At 54.6% G+C, this 14,209-nt stretch overlaps 5 protein-coding genes across 5 annotated transcripts; 2 read left to right on the plus strand and 3 right to left on the minus strand.

Annotated features, from left to right (window-relative positions):
• Positions 1-603: 603 nt before the first annotated feature.
• Positions 604-2,256, minus strand: BKA78DRAFT_327446 (uncharacterized protein; the record flags this gene model as incomplete). The annotated part of the gene is made up of 3 exons (XM_066889514.1): positions 1,179-2,256; positions 985-1,118; positions 604-923 (listed from the first exon to the last, which is right to left on the minus strand). Coding segments are annotated over exons 1-3 (1,276 nt in total), but the record flags the coding sequence as incomplete, so codon positions are not given.
• Positions 2,257-3,773: 1,517 nt separating this feature from the next.
• Positions 3,774-4,678, minus strand: BKA78DRAFT_57339 (uncharacterized protein). Its single transcript, XM_066893393.1, has one exon. It carries the CDS (start codon positions 4,450-4,452, stop codon positions 3,991-3,993), a length of 462 nt encoding a protein of 153 aa, XP_066738375.1. The 5' UTR covers positions 4,453-4,678; the 3' UTR covers positions 3,774-3,990.
• BKA78DRAFT_57351 (NADH:flavin oxidoreductase/NADH oxidase family protein) lies at positions 4,679-6,377 on the plus strand. Its single transcript, XM_066893394.1, has 2 exons — positions 4,679-6,083; positions 6,297-6,377. The coding sequence occupies exon 1, from the start codon at positions 4,905-4,907 to the stop codon at positions 6,078-6,080; it is 1,176 nt and encodes a 391-aa protein (XP_066738376.1). The 5' UTR covers positions 4,679-4,904; the 3' UTR covers positions 6,081-6,083; positions 6,297-6,377.
• A 737-nt stretch (positions 6,378-7,114) lies between these two features.
• BKA78DRAFT_300200 (uncharacterized protein) lies at positions 7,115-9,279 on the minus strand (the record flags this gene model as incomplete). The annotated part of the gene is made up of 3 exons (XM_066887158.1): positions 7,115-7,810; positions 7,864-9,180; positions 9,241-9,279. 3 exons carry the CDS (start codon positions 9,277-9,279, stop codon positions 7,115-7,117), a joined length of 2,052 nt encoding a protein of 683 aa, XP_066738377.1.
• Positions 9,280-11,039: 1,760 nt separating this feature from the next.
• On the plus strand, positions 11,040-13,788 carry BKA78DRAFT_57382 (uncharacterized protein). The gene is made up of 5 exons (XM_066893395.1): positions 11,040-11,307; positions 11,354-11,730; positions 11,791-13,496; positions 13,569-13,659; positions 13,715-13,788. Exons 1-5 carry the CDS (start codon positions 11,123-11,125, stop codon positions 13,741-13,743), a joined length of 2,388 nt encoding a protein of 795 aa, XP_066738378.1. The 5' UTR covers positions 11,040-11,122; the 3' UTR covers positions 13,744-13,788.
• The last annotated feature ends 421 nt before the right edge of the window (positions 13,789-14,209 follow it).

Genomic DNA, 14,209 nt, shown 5'->3' on the forward strand with positions numbered 1-14,209 from the left:
AAGCTGGAATAATAGAGTTGACAGCTGGAAAAGAAGCTGCGAATAAGCCACCTAGCGATCACTATCAAAATGCATGCGGGATCGGAGGCTAAGGCTCGTTGATTAGATGCAAAGCTAAGTTGCTTGTGCCTGTGCTCTTGTACAAATTCATGTATTGCTACGTTTCGGGGATGCCAGTTGCTGAGGCCTCCTTGTTGCTGATTTCCGTTGAACTTACGGCCGTTGCTTCACTTCTGCGATTCGGGTGAAGACGGGACTCATTTTCAGTGCGGCCAGTTTCGTTAGAATGCATCTAGGATGTAGAACAGTTGCTGCTCCTGCGTTGACGTTAATACTTCGAACTAATAAGCTAGTGACGGCCGTAAATAGATGCGCTGGGTTTGAACACTAACAATCTCTTTCGAAGCAGCTACTAGGAACGTCAAAGAGCCCAGCATTCTGTGGCACTATTATTCTTTCTAGCACCATAGACCTCTCCACGTCTCCTGCAGGCTTTAGTCTCTCGACAATAAAAGAGACGGTGGTCGTCGAGTCACAGGTGGTACCAGTCATGATAAGAGCGCTACTTAGCTGCGTATCATGAGTTACGATTTCCTAACGAGAAGTAGATATTGCGGTCGCGCTTTACATCCGATGCTGGAACACTACCCGTCGCATCCACTAAAAGACGTCTTTGAAGATTCTGTCGCAAAACAGTCTCGACTTTTGAATTGCCAAAGGAGGATAGTACTCCTCCAAACTACTTTAAGGCTTCAAGAATCGCATCAGCCTTAATTTCTAGTACCAGACAGAAATCGATGAAAGAGAAGCAAAAACCCCTCGATTCCTCTTGCTTCGCAGTTGCACTGAGAGACCCTAATTCGCCCCAAGATCGAAAAACTAAAAATTCAACGAACTTCTCCAAGTTCGATTTCTTAGAAACCCTAGGTTGCGAGATCAGCGACGGTATATCAAAAAACCGACAAGGCATTTTATTCAACTTACCCTCTGAGGCATCCACATAGACACTCGCCTGGAAACTCAAGACCCTGTCGAGCTAGACAGCGGGATTGCTTGCATTTCAATCGGTGATCCACAGCTGCTTCGCATCGGCGTTGGCAGAGCGTCTTGCCTTCACCCTATACACTGATCAGTCGAAAGGCCAATAAGAAGGCCAACGGTTTCTGAGAAATACTCACCGAAGGATCGGTTCCACTATACTTGTCGCAGTAGGTGTTACCCAGCCAAGTGTATGTGAGTATTTTGCCGTCCATTGGGTAGCTGTCGCCTGAATCGTTCTCAGGCTTGGCCCAGTACAGGCCTTCTAAAGTCTCGTCGTCGCGCTTGAGGTCGCGATCGTTCTCGGCCAACTCCTTTCGAAGATCCTTTGTCAATCTTTTCCACTCCTTTTCGTCGGCGTTATAAATTTTCTCATCCAGCCACGAACCCTTCTTGACCTCCAGCTTTCCCCGTTGGCTGTTGGCAGGCTTATTTGCCCTCTTAAACGCGGTGTGGTCGTATTTATGGGCTCTGTCCTTTTCGATCTTCTTGAGGCTTTCCTTGTATCGGCGGAGCTCCTCCTTCCTGTCCTGGATTTCGCTGGAAGCCTGCATTCTCCTCTGGCTTTCCTGTTCTCCAGACCTCTCACTGCGCTCGTCCTCCTGCTTCTTGATGGCCTTGATCTCCTCCTTGATGTCTTCTTGCGACAATTTTGCCGCGGCCTTGCATTCCTTGCGCTCCTCTTTGCTGAGAGCCTTGTCTTTGCAGTCCTTCTTCGACCATTTCTTGCAGGTTGCCAGTTCTACCTCCTTGTCGTTGACTGCCCACCTGAACTTATTCATTTCCTTTCGTTCTGCTACGAGCCACTCGTCCCTCTTCTTTTCATCTTCCTTCTCGAGTCTCTTGATTTCATTTTTCATCTCTTTCTGCTTCTCTTTCTCCTTGTCTTTGCGTGCCTTGCACTCCTTCTCCAGCTCCTTTTCTCTCTTCTTGCGATCTTTGTCGCTCTCGTTTGATGGGATCACCGTCCCAGTCCTCAGATCGAGCGTCCCGCGATTTCTGTGGTTCTTGAGGTCCCAACACGACAAGGAGTAGGTGTCGAGACCGGGATGGCCGGACGGGACTTCGGGCAACCCTCGTGGCAGTATGGCAACGCTGTCCATCTCCCGGGGGCTGTCGTGGGGATTGTAGGACAGGGACGGACCGAAAGACTTCGCTGTGGAGGATCCCTCGTTCTCGGAGGCGGAGGGCACAACGGGCGCAGCTGCAATGGTAGACAACAAGCCCGTGAGTGCGAGGCAGCCCATCCAGGCAGCCGCGGTGGTGAAGCGCATCGTGATTGTTTAGAAGTTGAAGTTTAGGATGTGCAAAGGTCCGGTTCAAGGTCCGAGATGGAGATGGAGATGGAGTTCGATTCCGAGTTTAAGTTCTGAGGCAAGAGCGATGCGGACCGGAGAACGGTGTGAGAAGTAGTAGGGGAAGAAGCGAAGGCTATGGAGAAGCACTTATTTATATATCGCCAGCGGACCTTGTTGGGCGCTATAGAAGCTAAGGGATGGTGTCCTTTGAATTTTGGACAACTTCAACCCCAACAAATGGTCGAGGCTGGTAGCAAAAGTCGAAGCGCAGGTAGTTACGAATACTCCCTGAAATTCTTTGCAATGGATTGAGTGAATCCAGTATGAAGTGCGCAAAGTGTGTGAATGCTTCCTGTATGCCTACGTCTTTACATCGAAATTTTCTACTTCTCTACGGCTGCTTTTACTTGGCTACTGAGCACGCAATCTGTATTGCGCTGCGGCCTTTTTCGCAGCACATTTCGTGGACAAGGCACCACACAAGCCGAGTTCGCCGCGTGCTCATCGTGAGTCTTGATATCGGGGTCTTGAAATCAACAGCACAACACACTTTTCCGCTTGGATATGAAATTACCCGTTTGTGGCTCATCAGAGCACTGGAAAGGAAAACTTGTGCTTGTTGGCAGCCGAAACCAACTGTTCATCGTGCAAAGGGATACGCGCGCAATCGCAGCCCCAACATCACTGGAATAGACCGTGAACACTGCTTCGGCTTCTGACTTTCGAACATCATAACGTCCGTCTTGTCCACGGCTTTAGAGAGCGAATGCGTTGATGGTTTGGTCAACGAACATACAAATCTTACATCTGTACTCCAAGTCCACAAGCAGTTTTACAGCAGAAGGCACGGTCGCGATACAAATACATTTTGAGCCAGGAGAAGAGCCAGAAGGTCGTCCGCTTCCGTGTCGATCTGCCCGCTACTCAGCCAGTTGATCGTTTGTCTCAGCGTCGACGTGGTTGCGGACCCAAATACCCTAAATGATGACACCGTGGAGCTGTTCGAAAGATTTGGTTTGTGACTGCCCGACCGCAAGAGCTCGTGGAAACGCGGACGCGGTGGTAGAGCGGTCGGGTCGAAATCTGCATGGTCGTTGCGGCGTGGTCGTCGACCATCGGGGCGAAACGCCGCCGACCGTAAGAGTTCCGACAAGACGCACTCACGGTTTCGACATCCAGCAGCGTCAACCGTGAAGTCTCCATCTTTGATACACTCAGCATGGTCTGTTCAGCGTCCCGCTCAATGTTCCGACCGCGACCTGCTAACGAAGGACACGCAGCATCAACACCACGCTGGCTACCTGCACTTCGTCGACTTCGTCATCGCGCTCGATATCCCGATGCAAGACCACTGTCGTCTCCCCGCGCACCTACGCCTCATGGTCCTTTTCGCTTGGTTGTTCTGACCAGTCGTGTCCGGTCGCATCCGGTCGAGTGCTATCGCTCTGGCCGCATCTCGTCGTCGTTCCACTGTCTTGTCCATACGTCGTTGCGCTTCATCGTCGAATTATCACGCTGGCCGTCATGGTCCAATCGAAGTCTGCCTCATGGAGCTCGCAGCTTCTCGCATCGTCGGAATCATCCCAGGTGACGTACTGGGCGCATTCAACGAAGGCCCGATCGTCGCCTCGATCGGCATTGTTCCCGTCGCTGATCAGTCCACGAGCGCTGGGTAAATCGAATCGAATCTGGCTCGTTGCTCAAGGGGTGCTCGTTCGTGAACCGAAAGGTTGTACGCGTGCTCGTGTGCAGCGGCGCCGTCACGTCGACTCTCGTCGTCGGAAACCGTGGATACTATTAAGGAAGAGTCAACCAAGAGTGTGTGGGCCGGGGCGCGAAGTTGGAGAAGTGGCTGTCGGACCGAACGATGGCTGTGTTCAGCCACAAGAGGACGATGGTTGATCAGCTCGATGATTAGTATTGCCTTGTGCTGGTATAACGCAGCGACGCGTCTCGGCGGATTAGCAAGCATCCTATCCCTGGAGCACACCACCAGCTTTTGCTGCCAGATCGGGCCGGTCCGCAACGCCTGCCGCCCTGCCGACTGCCGTCGAAGTCCATGTGCCGTCGCCACAACCTTCGCGAAAGCTCGAGAAAGAAAAAAGACAGCCATCATGACGTCTCGCGCACGCCCCTCGGCCTTCTTTCGGATCACATTTACGCAGGGGCATGGTTTTCAAACTCTTCCATGTCCAGTTTTCAGCATCACCTTTGCTGACAATTGCATGTCCAGTCTGTGTGGGATTTGCATACGCTGTTATATCCGGCGACCCTCACGCCAGAGCCAACCCCCAAATCAGAAATCTACCCGCCCATGCTTACGATCGAGCTTGTGCCATACGGCTCGCCGTGCTCGCTTGCTGAACAAGCAAGGCCAACATGCTCTTCGCTGTGGCGGCGGAGCGATGCCAGAGCGTTTTCAGAGTAGAAGAGCATCGAAGCGCTCGTTTGATATAAAAGGGTCAGTCGACGACATGGACGACTCGATTCCTCAGGATTATTCACAAACACTCGCTTCAACAATACCCTTTCGTTTCGACCCTCCAACTCGACACGAATCCGCAAACCATGGCTGAGAACACCAAGCTCTTCACGCCCCTCAAGGTCGGCTCGACCCAGCTCGACCACCGCGTCGTCATGGCCCCTCTTACCCGTTTCCGGGCCACCAACGACAACGTCCCGACCGACGTGATGGCTCAGTACTACGCCCAGCGCGCTGTCGTCCCTGGAACTCTTCTCCTCTCTGAGGCTACCTTTATCTCCGCTCGCGCTGGCGGCTACTCCAACATCCCTGGCCTCTGGACCGAGGAGCAGCTCGCTGGCTGGAAGAAGATTACCGACGCTGTTCACGCCAAGGGCAGCAAGATCTTTGTCCAGCTCTGGAACCTCGGCCGCGCTGCCTGGCCCGACCCGGAGGGCTCTGGTGGTGCCGTCAAGAACGAGGAATTCGACTTCAAGAACAACTTCGTCAGCGCAAGCGACGTCCCCATGGCCAAGGGTCTCCCTGCCCCTAGGCCCATGACTGAGGAGGAGATCTGGAGCACCATTGGCGACTACGCAACTGCCGCCAAGAACGCCGTTGAGAAGGCCGGCTTCGATGGTGTTGAGATCCACGGTGCCCACGGCTACCTGATCGACCAGTTCAACCAGGACGTTTCCAACAAGCGCACCGACAAGTGGGGTGGCAGCATTGAGAACCGCGCCCGTTTCGCCTACGAAGTCTCCAAGGCCGTCGTCGCGGCCGTCGGCGCTGAGCGCACTGGTATCCGTCTCTCGCCCTGGAGCTCTTTCCAGGGTATGCGCATGGCCGACCCGATTCCCCAATTCTCCTACATCATCCACCAGCTCCGCTCCCTCAACCTGGCCTTCCTGCACCTGGTCGAGCCCCGCGTCCACGGTGTCATCGACATGGACCCGCAGAACGAGAGCCTCGACTTTGCGCTCCAGTCCTGGGGCAAGGACAAGCCCGTCCTGATTGCCGGTGGCTTCACGACCGAGCTGGCCATCAAGGCCGTCGAGGAGAAGTACAAGGACCACGACGTCGCCGTCGTCTTTGGCCGCCGCTTCATCTCGACCCCCGACCTCGTCTACCGCGTCAAGAAGGGCATTCCCTTCAACGACTACGACCGCTTCACCTTCTACATCAACCAGAAGAATGGCGACAAGCTCGAGCCCGGCTACATCGACTACCCCTACTCCGAGGAGTACATCAAGGAGTTTGGCAAGCCTGACGTCGCTGCCTAAAAAGTTGGTTCATTCTTGCATTTGATGTACATATTCATTTTCCATTTTTGCATTTTAAAGGGCAGAAAGGCATAGCAAGGCGACGGTGCATCGGTTTTGTTTTCAACGGTCGCATATCATGGAATCATAGATGGTAGATTACACACGAATTACAATTTCATGATCCTCCTGTCATAGCGCGAGACCGATACGATTGAATGCTGACCCATCCCTTAGTGAGCAAAGGATTTCGAAGCCGAGTCGCAGGTGCACAACCAGTTGACCCCTTGGCAGTCATGTCCTGATCGACTTTCTTTGTCTGTGCGCTACCGATTTAGATGCTTCGCGTCCCAACTGCTTTGCCTTTGTCTATCCGTCTGGCACCATCCATCGCAACAAACCTAATGGTCGGCTTCTCTTGGCCCATCGCGAAAGTTTTGAGTCGTACAGTAGATGAAGGCTTGGGTGGAGCGAGGCGATGGACCAAGACCGATGATTGGAACTGGACAGATGCGCCCGGGCGCATGTGGGAATCCCTCGTTATCATGCGGAGCTTGTGTGGAAAAAGTTAGTCGAGGCATTGTGTGCCAGGCAAAATGATGAGAACGACGGGAACCAGGACAAAGCTGTAGGCTCGGTGGCTTGACTGCTCTTTGACCAAAAATTCGATATGATGCAGGAGCGGCGGCCATTGGTTCCTCATTCGTGCATGTCGTTGCCCGCTGAGGTAGGGTACGAGTACATGTGGTCGTAGCAAGACAGGCGGAGAGGGGATAGCTTCACGCCTATCGCTCTCGTTCGTGGGCATTTGTCTGATGGTGGATAGCAACGGGTGCCTTTGTTGCCTTCACCATCCGAATTCAGTTGTGAGCAGAGGCAAAACATGCAACGATGCCTGCATCATCCCATTTTTTCGTCTAAGACTACACCTTGGTTGAAACATTTTTGGAGGAGATTTGTCAATTTTGTAAAGAAACATATTAAACCAAGCATGACGGCAAAGAAATGGTACGTCCAACCACAAAACCTAAGCACATGCGTAGATGCCATGTCAATCAGCGGCGAGAATTGGGAGTCTTGCTGCGACCGCGACCGCGATGGCCTTGGTTACCAGAATGGAACGGGCGACCTTGGCCATGCTGATTTCTCCAATTTTGTCCGCCAGAATTCGATTTGCGAGGAGACTTGGATTGATTCTGCGAATTCCGGCCGCTGTTGATAGCAGTGAATCCACAATTGCCGGCTCCCGGGTTCGATTGGTGTCCCAGTGGTCTTGGCTGAGATTGATGGCCAGCATTGGAGCTCGTTGACCTAGGGCCTGTGTGCCGGTGGTGGTCCTGCGAGGGCGCATGGGTGTTGGGGCGTGCTGCAGGGTTTGTGATGCGTCGAGGATCTTGCCCAGAACCTGTGATGTTGGGGCGGCCTGTAGAGTGTGTAGAGCCCGTGTTGCGTCGCTGGTCTTGCGGGGGTCTTTGGGTCTTAGGGCGTGAGTGCGGTCCTAAGCTCAGTTGAGGCACCCCTGGAAATCTACTGGGTGCGGTCGGGATCCCCGCGCGCCGGTCTTCTCCCTGGTCTTGAGAGAGCGTAGAGCCCCGTGGACGAGACGGTCCTGGTGTGGCTGGTTTGTAGGTGTACCGACTCTGGTCTTGAGATTCCGTTGGGTTCTGTGGGCGGGACGATACTGGTGGCGTCGCTTTTGAAGGATTGGATTCAACTCGCCCACGCGGCGGCCTTTCGTCGTGGCTCGAATTCTGGACGAAAAGAATCAAATCAGAGCTCCGAAATAGCAGGAACGGTCACTTACGCGACGCCTTTCGTCGTCGGTACTTGAATCGTCCTCGTCATCAGAAATGACAATGGGTGAAGAAGGTGAAGAAGGCTCAGTCTTCACTAAAGGCTCTGGCCACGATGTCGGCGCGTTTTGGGGATCTTTCAACGGCTCGTCCGAAATGTGACGGCGGTTGCGCACATGCTCTATTGTGAGATTGTTCACCCTGATACGCATAAATCTGTTTGCCCAGCGATTCTGAGAATCAACACCCAGGTCTCTCCAGTGCCGCCCTGCGTGAATGGCGTACGGATTGCGTGTCCCAGATTTTGCTACCAAACTGTCGAGCTCGTACCACGCATACAAGAGCAGAGGCTTAGTAATGAGAAGTAGGAGCCAGTCGCCCTTAACAACGCGCAAGCGCTCTTCGTCAAGGAAAAAGCCAATGGTCGGTGCAACACTGCGCGAAATTTTGCCAAAATACATTTTGTCAAGAACGGGAGGATCCCTTGAGCGGCGGGAAGTCTGTGCTCGCGGGGAAGGCGCGCGATAACTTTGACTTCCTGGAGAGACAGCACGATGGCGATTGGTTTCTGGCTCTTCCGAAGATTCTCGGGAAGGTTGCGCGTCCGATCTATCCCCTTGAGCATCTGTGGGTTGCGCATTCGGTTGAGCAGCACCTGGGGCGAGAGTTGTTGAGTTGGTTCGACGGCCAGGCTGCGCATTCGGCCGAGGCACGTCTTGAGCGGTAGGGGTTGTAACAGGCCGATGATTTGGTAGAGCAGCGGACTGCGCAGCATCTTCGTCCTGAAAAGTCGTTTCCGGAGAAATGGCAGCGATGAGGTCCTGGAATTTTTGCCGTTGTTGCCGGCTGAGAAGAGGTCCATGAAGAGTCTCGGCGGCGGACACAAATGTTCCCATCAAATTGACGAATTTACTGGAGTCGCTGGCACCTTCGGCCGAGATCCAGAGGAGCTTCTTGTCAACCTGCTCCTGAAGCATCCGATTAATGTCTTTTCTCTTCTCGTTGGCCCCAGCCTCCACCAACGGCTTTTGGAATCGGATACCCGCAAATTCAACAATGCGCTCTGAGTGAAGGTCATGGTTCACGATCTCTTGCATTGATTTCAGAAGCGTCGGATTGGCAGTATCCCCAGTGAGAATGACACCAATTTTCGTTTCCATCTCGGCTCGTGTGATCGGGAGGCACGCGACCTCTGGATGGAAGGGCTCGGAGATTGACTCGAGAAGAGGAGGAGTGCTGCTCCTTACGATCGGTGGTGGTGAGGATTGGGAAAGTCGCTGTCGGACGTTTCTTGCGCTCTCCGCTTGATGCATAGGCGAAGATTGAGTCTTTTTCGAGAAAACTTGTCAGTTCAGGGTCCTATCGAAAAGCAATCTGAGATGACCTACCTTGCGCTTGTTCCCACTCTTCTCCGACGAACGTGCCATTGTGAGGCTAAAACTCCTTCGCTAAGGATGAAAGGGCAAGCAGAGCAAGCAAAGGTGATGCAGAAGAGAGAGGACAGGCCGGATCAGTGGTATACCGTTGAGAGTCAATGACTTTGAGGTGTAGAGAACATGAAAGGTTTGAAAGATGAATGGTTGAGCCGAGCAGAGAACAAGCAAGATAAATGGGCTTAACGACTATGTAGCGCCTGCTCTTGATGCAAATGTTCTACGAAAGTGAAGAGATAACGAGGAGGCTGGTAACAACACAGGTGCGACGTACGCGAAGTTGAGGAGTCGAGTGCGCGTCAAAGTACCTGCATGAAAACTGACATGGAGCAGTCGTTGCCCGTTCCTTTGCCTGCGAGTATTCAAGGGTGCCCTGTTGGATGGACAATTTGGAAAGTATCCAGGAACAATCAGTCGCAAGTCAATCCGAAGACACTTGTGAGCAGATTTTATTTGCCTTCGCAGAGAAAGCATCAGCTTCCGCATTCAAAGCGTTCTATTGAGGCAAACCGATAGGAGTAAGTCGTCCCGGCGAAAGTTTTTGATAGTCAGTGCCTTCGCAAGAGTTGAACAAGGGTGGAGAGTGCGACAAGACTGCGAGTACTCCCTACAGGGCAGAAAGTGGCAAGCAAGCCCGGTTCCTGTGATACCGGCGGGCATCTTGAAAGTGGTGTTGTGCTGTCTGTGCTAAATCCATGGGTGTGAAGTGACAGGAAGGGTGCATGCAGAGAGGCCGCGCTTGCTGCGTTAGGCATGGCGCCGACTAGGATCCCGGTGACGTCTCGCAACCTGGACGCAAACGTAGAAAGACAAGCTAGGAAAATTCGAGTGCGAATGAATCTAGATAGAATGGTGCACGGAGCAGTCAGAGATGTATGCAGGCTCAGTTGAGGACTCGAGGTTGAGGCGGATGGCGATAGGCGGTCGGCGGTTGGCGGTTGAACACAGGTAGCGCCAGCGATTCCCTACCCCTGGCTAGACCTGCACATCAAGAACAAGGAATCCCGGATCCCACATAGCATGTCCCCCGGTCACAGGGAGCGTTCAGGCGCATCCATCAATGTTCCGTGGAAAGATACAGAGAGCAACTTTGCGCTGTGGAAGCGTTGGCAGACTGGGAAGCGCTTCGGCCGCGCTTCATGGGTAGGCCTGCGCGACACAATAAAGCGCTAGTGTCGAAGCCCTCATTGGACTCATTGGGAGTATTTGTACGCATGTTTGAAGACTTGCAGTTGTGGTCGTGGGCCGGATGTGCGCTGCGACGGACATGGACTTGCTGGCGTCGACGCACTGGTGACATTTTCAACACAGCCGGGGTCGGCCACCAGCGCGTGGATTTTGTTTGTTCAAGTCTTCCGAATTGTCATAAGGAGCATTCGAGCGCACCGTTGAAGACATGTAGGTAGTGGTGACTTTTTCGCGAACGCGTTGCCGAGTCGGGCTGGGGTCACTCGGGCCGAGACGTGCGACAGCGACGCGTCCAACACAGTCCGAGACAGTCGCCAGTACGTGTCCAAGTGTTGTGGAGGCTCATGGGGAGCATTCGAGCACACCGTTGAAGGCTTGCACTTGTGGCTTTTTCGTGGGCGAGCTCGTTGGTTTGCTGGGCGAATTGTGCTCAGTGGCCGAATTGGGATTAGTGCCGTTGAGACGCGCCCGGCGACGCGTTTCCCCGGTCCGCGTCGCGCTCGGGCCACCCCACGAACCATACGGCAGCTCTGTCTCTCGAATCTCTCTGTACCACCTCCGCCAAATTTCCTGTTCGCTGCACCGTCTGCTCGCACCACACCTCCCAATCACCTTCCCCTTTGCGGGTCACATCTCTTCGTCTTTCAACATGAAGGGCAAACTCTTTGTCGTTATCCCGCCCTTGCCGTCGGCTGCGTCGGGCTCCCTGGGCCCGCCGCCGCCACAACCCGAGCCCAAGAGGTTCGGCGTCGACGTCTCCCCAGGCGACACTTTTGGCGACATTTGGCCACGGATTGAGGACAAGTTCAGCAAATTCTATCCCCAGGAGTTCTCGTACGCCATCTGCGTCTGACTTAGCCATTGGCGCTGACCCTCGCAGGTTTTTCAAAATCAAGAAGCTCCAAGCCTACGGCTGCGACCTGGGCGTTGACGAGCTCGTCGACGACTGGTTCGAAGAAGAATCCGACCGATCCAAGAAGATTCTCCACGTCGTTCGCGCCCCAATCGATCGCAATACTTCCGTCGCGCCTAACTCCGCCCTGCAACCTTCCAATCTCCGCAAGCGCACCCTCCTCCCCGCCATCGAAGAGAGCATAAAGCGACGCCGTGTCGAAGAAGAACAATATGGTGTTTCCATCGAGGACATGCAGCCGGACAGGCCTATTCGCTCGCGAGAACACGACACAGAGGGCTTGCCACCAGGCCGACGTGCCACAAGCCTGGGAGATTCCGACGTCGTTGTTGCGGGCTCGCAACGTGAGGCAGTCCCATACGGTACCTACCGAGATATCCTCTATACTAAGATCGAATCTCCAGATCCAACCCCACTGATGGACGTCCCGGAGGCACCATCTGGCCGTATCATCGGTACTGAGAACGGGTTTCATGCTCAGAGTGCGAATGAGGGAGCTTTCAAGTTGCCCGGCTTGCCTGCATCCGCCGCGAAAGATACACCAGCTCGTGGAGTGTCTACGCGACGAAGTGCAACACCCAGAAGACGCAAAAACTCGGTCCAGATCCACGCCTTTCCCCCCCGGCCTCCATGGCATCGTTCTCCGTCGCCTTCCGGCCAGCTACAAGACCACGGGCCCAGCCAGTCGGTCCCTGACTCTCCGCTCACATATCCTATCAACTCACAGCTGTCGGTTTCTGAAATCGACAGCCAGCCGCCCTCCACCTACGTAGCCCGCACGCCTACCCCGACGCAGCCTGACGACAACGTGCGCAAGCCTCCATCCATCCCGCCTGCAGGCCCGACGTCAAGCCTGAGAGAACCATCGCCAATTCTTGGCACACCGCCGAGTGCCCAAAGGCCGCCGCAGAGTCCTCTCGGGGCTCAGTCGACGCCAATCGAAACCAACCCCGACGGTCAAGCTTCTCAAAGCTTGCAGCACCGCCGCAAACACAATGACGAAGCCTCCGATGATCACGAGGAGCAATCATCACCACGGACACTTGTGACTTCTTCAGCGAACGGCATCAAGAGTGGAAAGGCAGGCAAATCCGACACCTCCCGCCAGCGCCGCTCAAGCACGGCAGACACTGCCAAGGCCGATTCCGAACGGCGTGCTCGAGACAGGCTGCAGGAGCTCACCGGAGGTCAGAAGTTTTATGGCCAAGGCAGAGGATCTTCGTGGTCGGCGAAAGAGGACGAGATTCTCGTAGTGGCTAAGGAAGCAGGGATCATATTCCCCGACATCTGCAAATTCTATCTTCCCAACCGCACATACAGAGGAGTTTCCCATCGATACATTCGGCTCATGGAAGAAGCCGGCAAGATTTCCCGGACCTCAGAGCCTTCCCAGTCATCCAGCAAACTAGCCTCGTCCCCTCAGGTCCCAGAGTCGGCCGGAAAAGACTTACAGTCATCGCATAGAAGAGCCTCGTCGCCAGAAGTTCGCATCCCGTACAAAAACATGCGCTCTGTTGGCAAGGAGTCATCGTCTGTGCATGCCGCGACTCCTAGCAAGCTGCCTACCTCATCTCACTCCGCTCCCGAGGAGCCCTCGTCGTCGCGTGCTGTGACTTCCAGCAAGCTGCCCAAGTCATCCCATTCTGCTCCCAAGGAGTCCTCGTCTTCACAAGCCTCGACTTCCCGCAAGAAGGCCAAGCCATCTCAATCCGCGCCCGAGGAGTCATCGTCTACACACGCCGCGACCTCAAACAAGCAGTCCAAGTCAACTCGCCCAGCTGCTCAGGAGCCTCCGTCTTCGCAAGTCACGACTTCCGGCAAGCAGTCCAAATCATCTCGCTCAGCTCCCAAGGAGCAATCATCTTCTCAAGCTAGACCGTCTCGCAAAAAGGCGTCTCCCGAGGCATCGTCGTCGCAGAAAGTCAACGAGGAGCTGGAGGCTCTCAATGAAAAGTACGTGAAAAAGCAAGCCGAGAAGGCGGCCGCCGAGAAAAAGAAGGAAGCCTGCCTCAATCGCCAGATAAAAGCTAAGAAGTTTAGGGAGCTCGCCGCGGACGGCAGAGCCCGCGATCAGCGCCGCGCGGAGAGGGAGAAGCAGAAGGAAAAAGAGGTAGCGCGCCTACGACACCGTGAGCAAAAACAGCTGCGGGAGTTCCGTGCTAATCTCTACGCCTGTGAACAGAACGGCCTCACGTGGTCTCAATCCAGCGTTCTCCTCAAATCGGACCAGCCCTCGAGTCAACCAGACGCAGGCAAATCGACAGAAGTCCGAGGTAAGCAGAAGAAGATTGGCTCGCAGCGCCAGATTTACAACATTCCCCCCGACAGTGCGCCCCGGCCATCGCAAAACAAGTTGAAGTCTCGGCGCAGGACAGACTCTGCGCCAGGCTCCATGGACGGCGTAGACGAGCAACAAGAAGCTGCAGAATACGCGCGGCAACGAGAATCAGCGAAACGCGAAAAACGCCACAGAGGCACGGCTCCGTCTTCTCAGCTTCAGGACGCCGGCAAACACGGCGAGGAGGCTGTGGCGCCTCCAGCAGAGCAAGACGCTGGCGAGCCGATGGACTTGGACAAGGTCTCGTCGGTGCACAATGGCCTCTCTGCTCAGGAGGCTACTGAGGCGATGGAGTTGGACAAGGTCTCGTCGGTGCGCAATGGCCCCTCTGCGCAGGAGGCTGCTGAGGCGATGGACGTCGAAGAGGCCTCGCAGATGGAATCTGGTGTCCCACAGCAGACGATTGACGCGCCGGTGGAGCTGGCTAAGCCTCCGTCGACGGAGCAGAAGGTCTTCCACCATGAGACCAGCAAGCCGGCCAAGCA

This window comes from Phyllosticta capitalensis, assembly GCF_038381095.1.
Source record: "Phyllosticta capitalensis strain CBS 128856 chromosome Unknown BKA78scaffold_13, whole genome shotgun sequence".
In the NCBI taxonomy this organism is placed as follows: domain Eukaryota; kingdom Fungi; phylum Ascomycota; class Dothideomycetes; order Botryosphaeriales; family Phyllostictaceae; genus Phyllosticta; species Phyllosticta capitalensis.

Bases quoted from the DNA above. Each gene is read 5' to 3' on its own strand.
- BKA78DRAFT_57339 (XM_066893393.1), bottom strand. From the start codon at position 4,452: ATGATGGCTGTCTTTTTTCTTTCTCGAGCTTTCGCGAAGGTTGTGGCG.
- BKA78DRAFT_57351 (XM_066893394.1), top strand. From the start codon at position 4,905: ATGGCTGAGAACACCAAGCTCTTCACGCCCCTCAAGGTCGGCTCGACC.
- BKA78DRAFT_57382 (XM_066893395.1), top strand. From the start codon at position 11,123: ATGAAGGGCAAACTCTTTGTCGTTATCCCGCCCTTGCCGTCGGCTGCG. The intron at 13,497-13,568 runs GTAGCGCGCCTA...GCCTGTGAACAG, and splicing joins AGAAGCAGAAGGAAAAAGAG to AACGGCCTCACGTGGTCTCA. The intron at 13,660-13,714 runs GTAAGCAGAAGA...TCCCCCCGACAG, and splicing joins CAAATCGACAGAAGTCCGAG to TGCGCCCCGGCCATCGCAAA.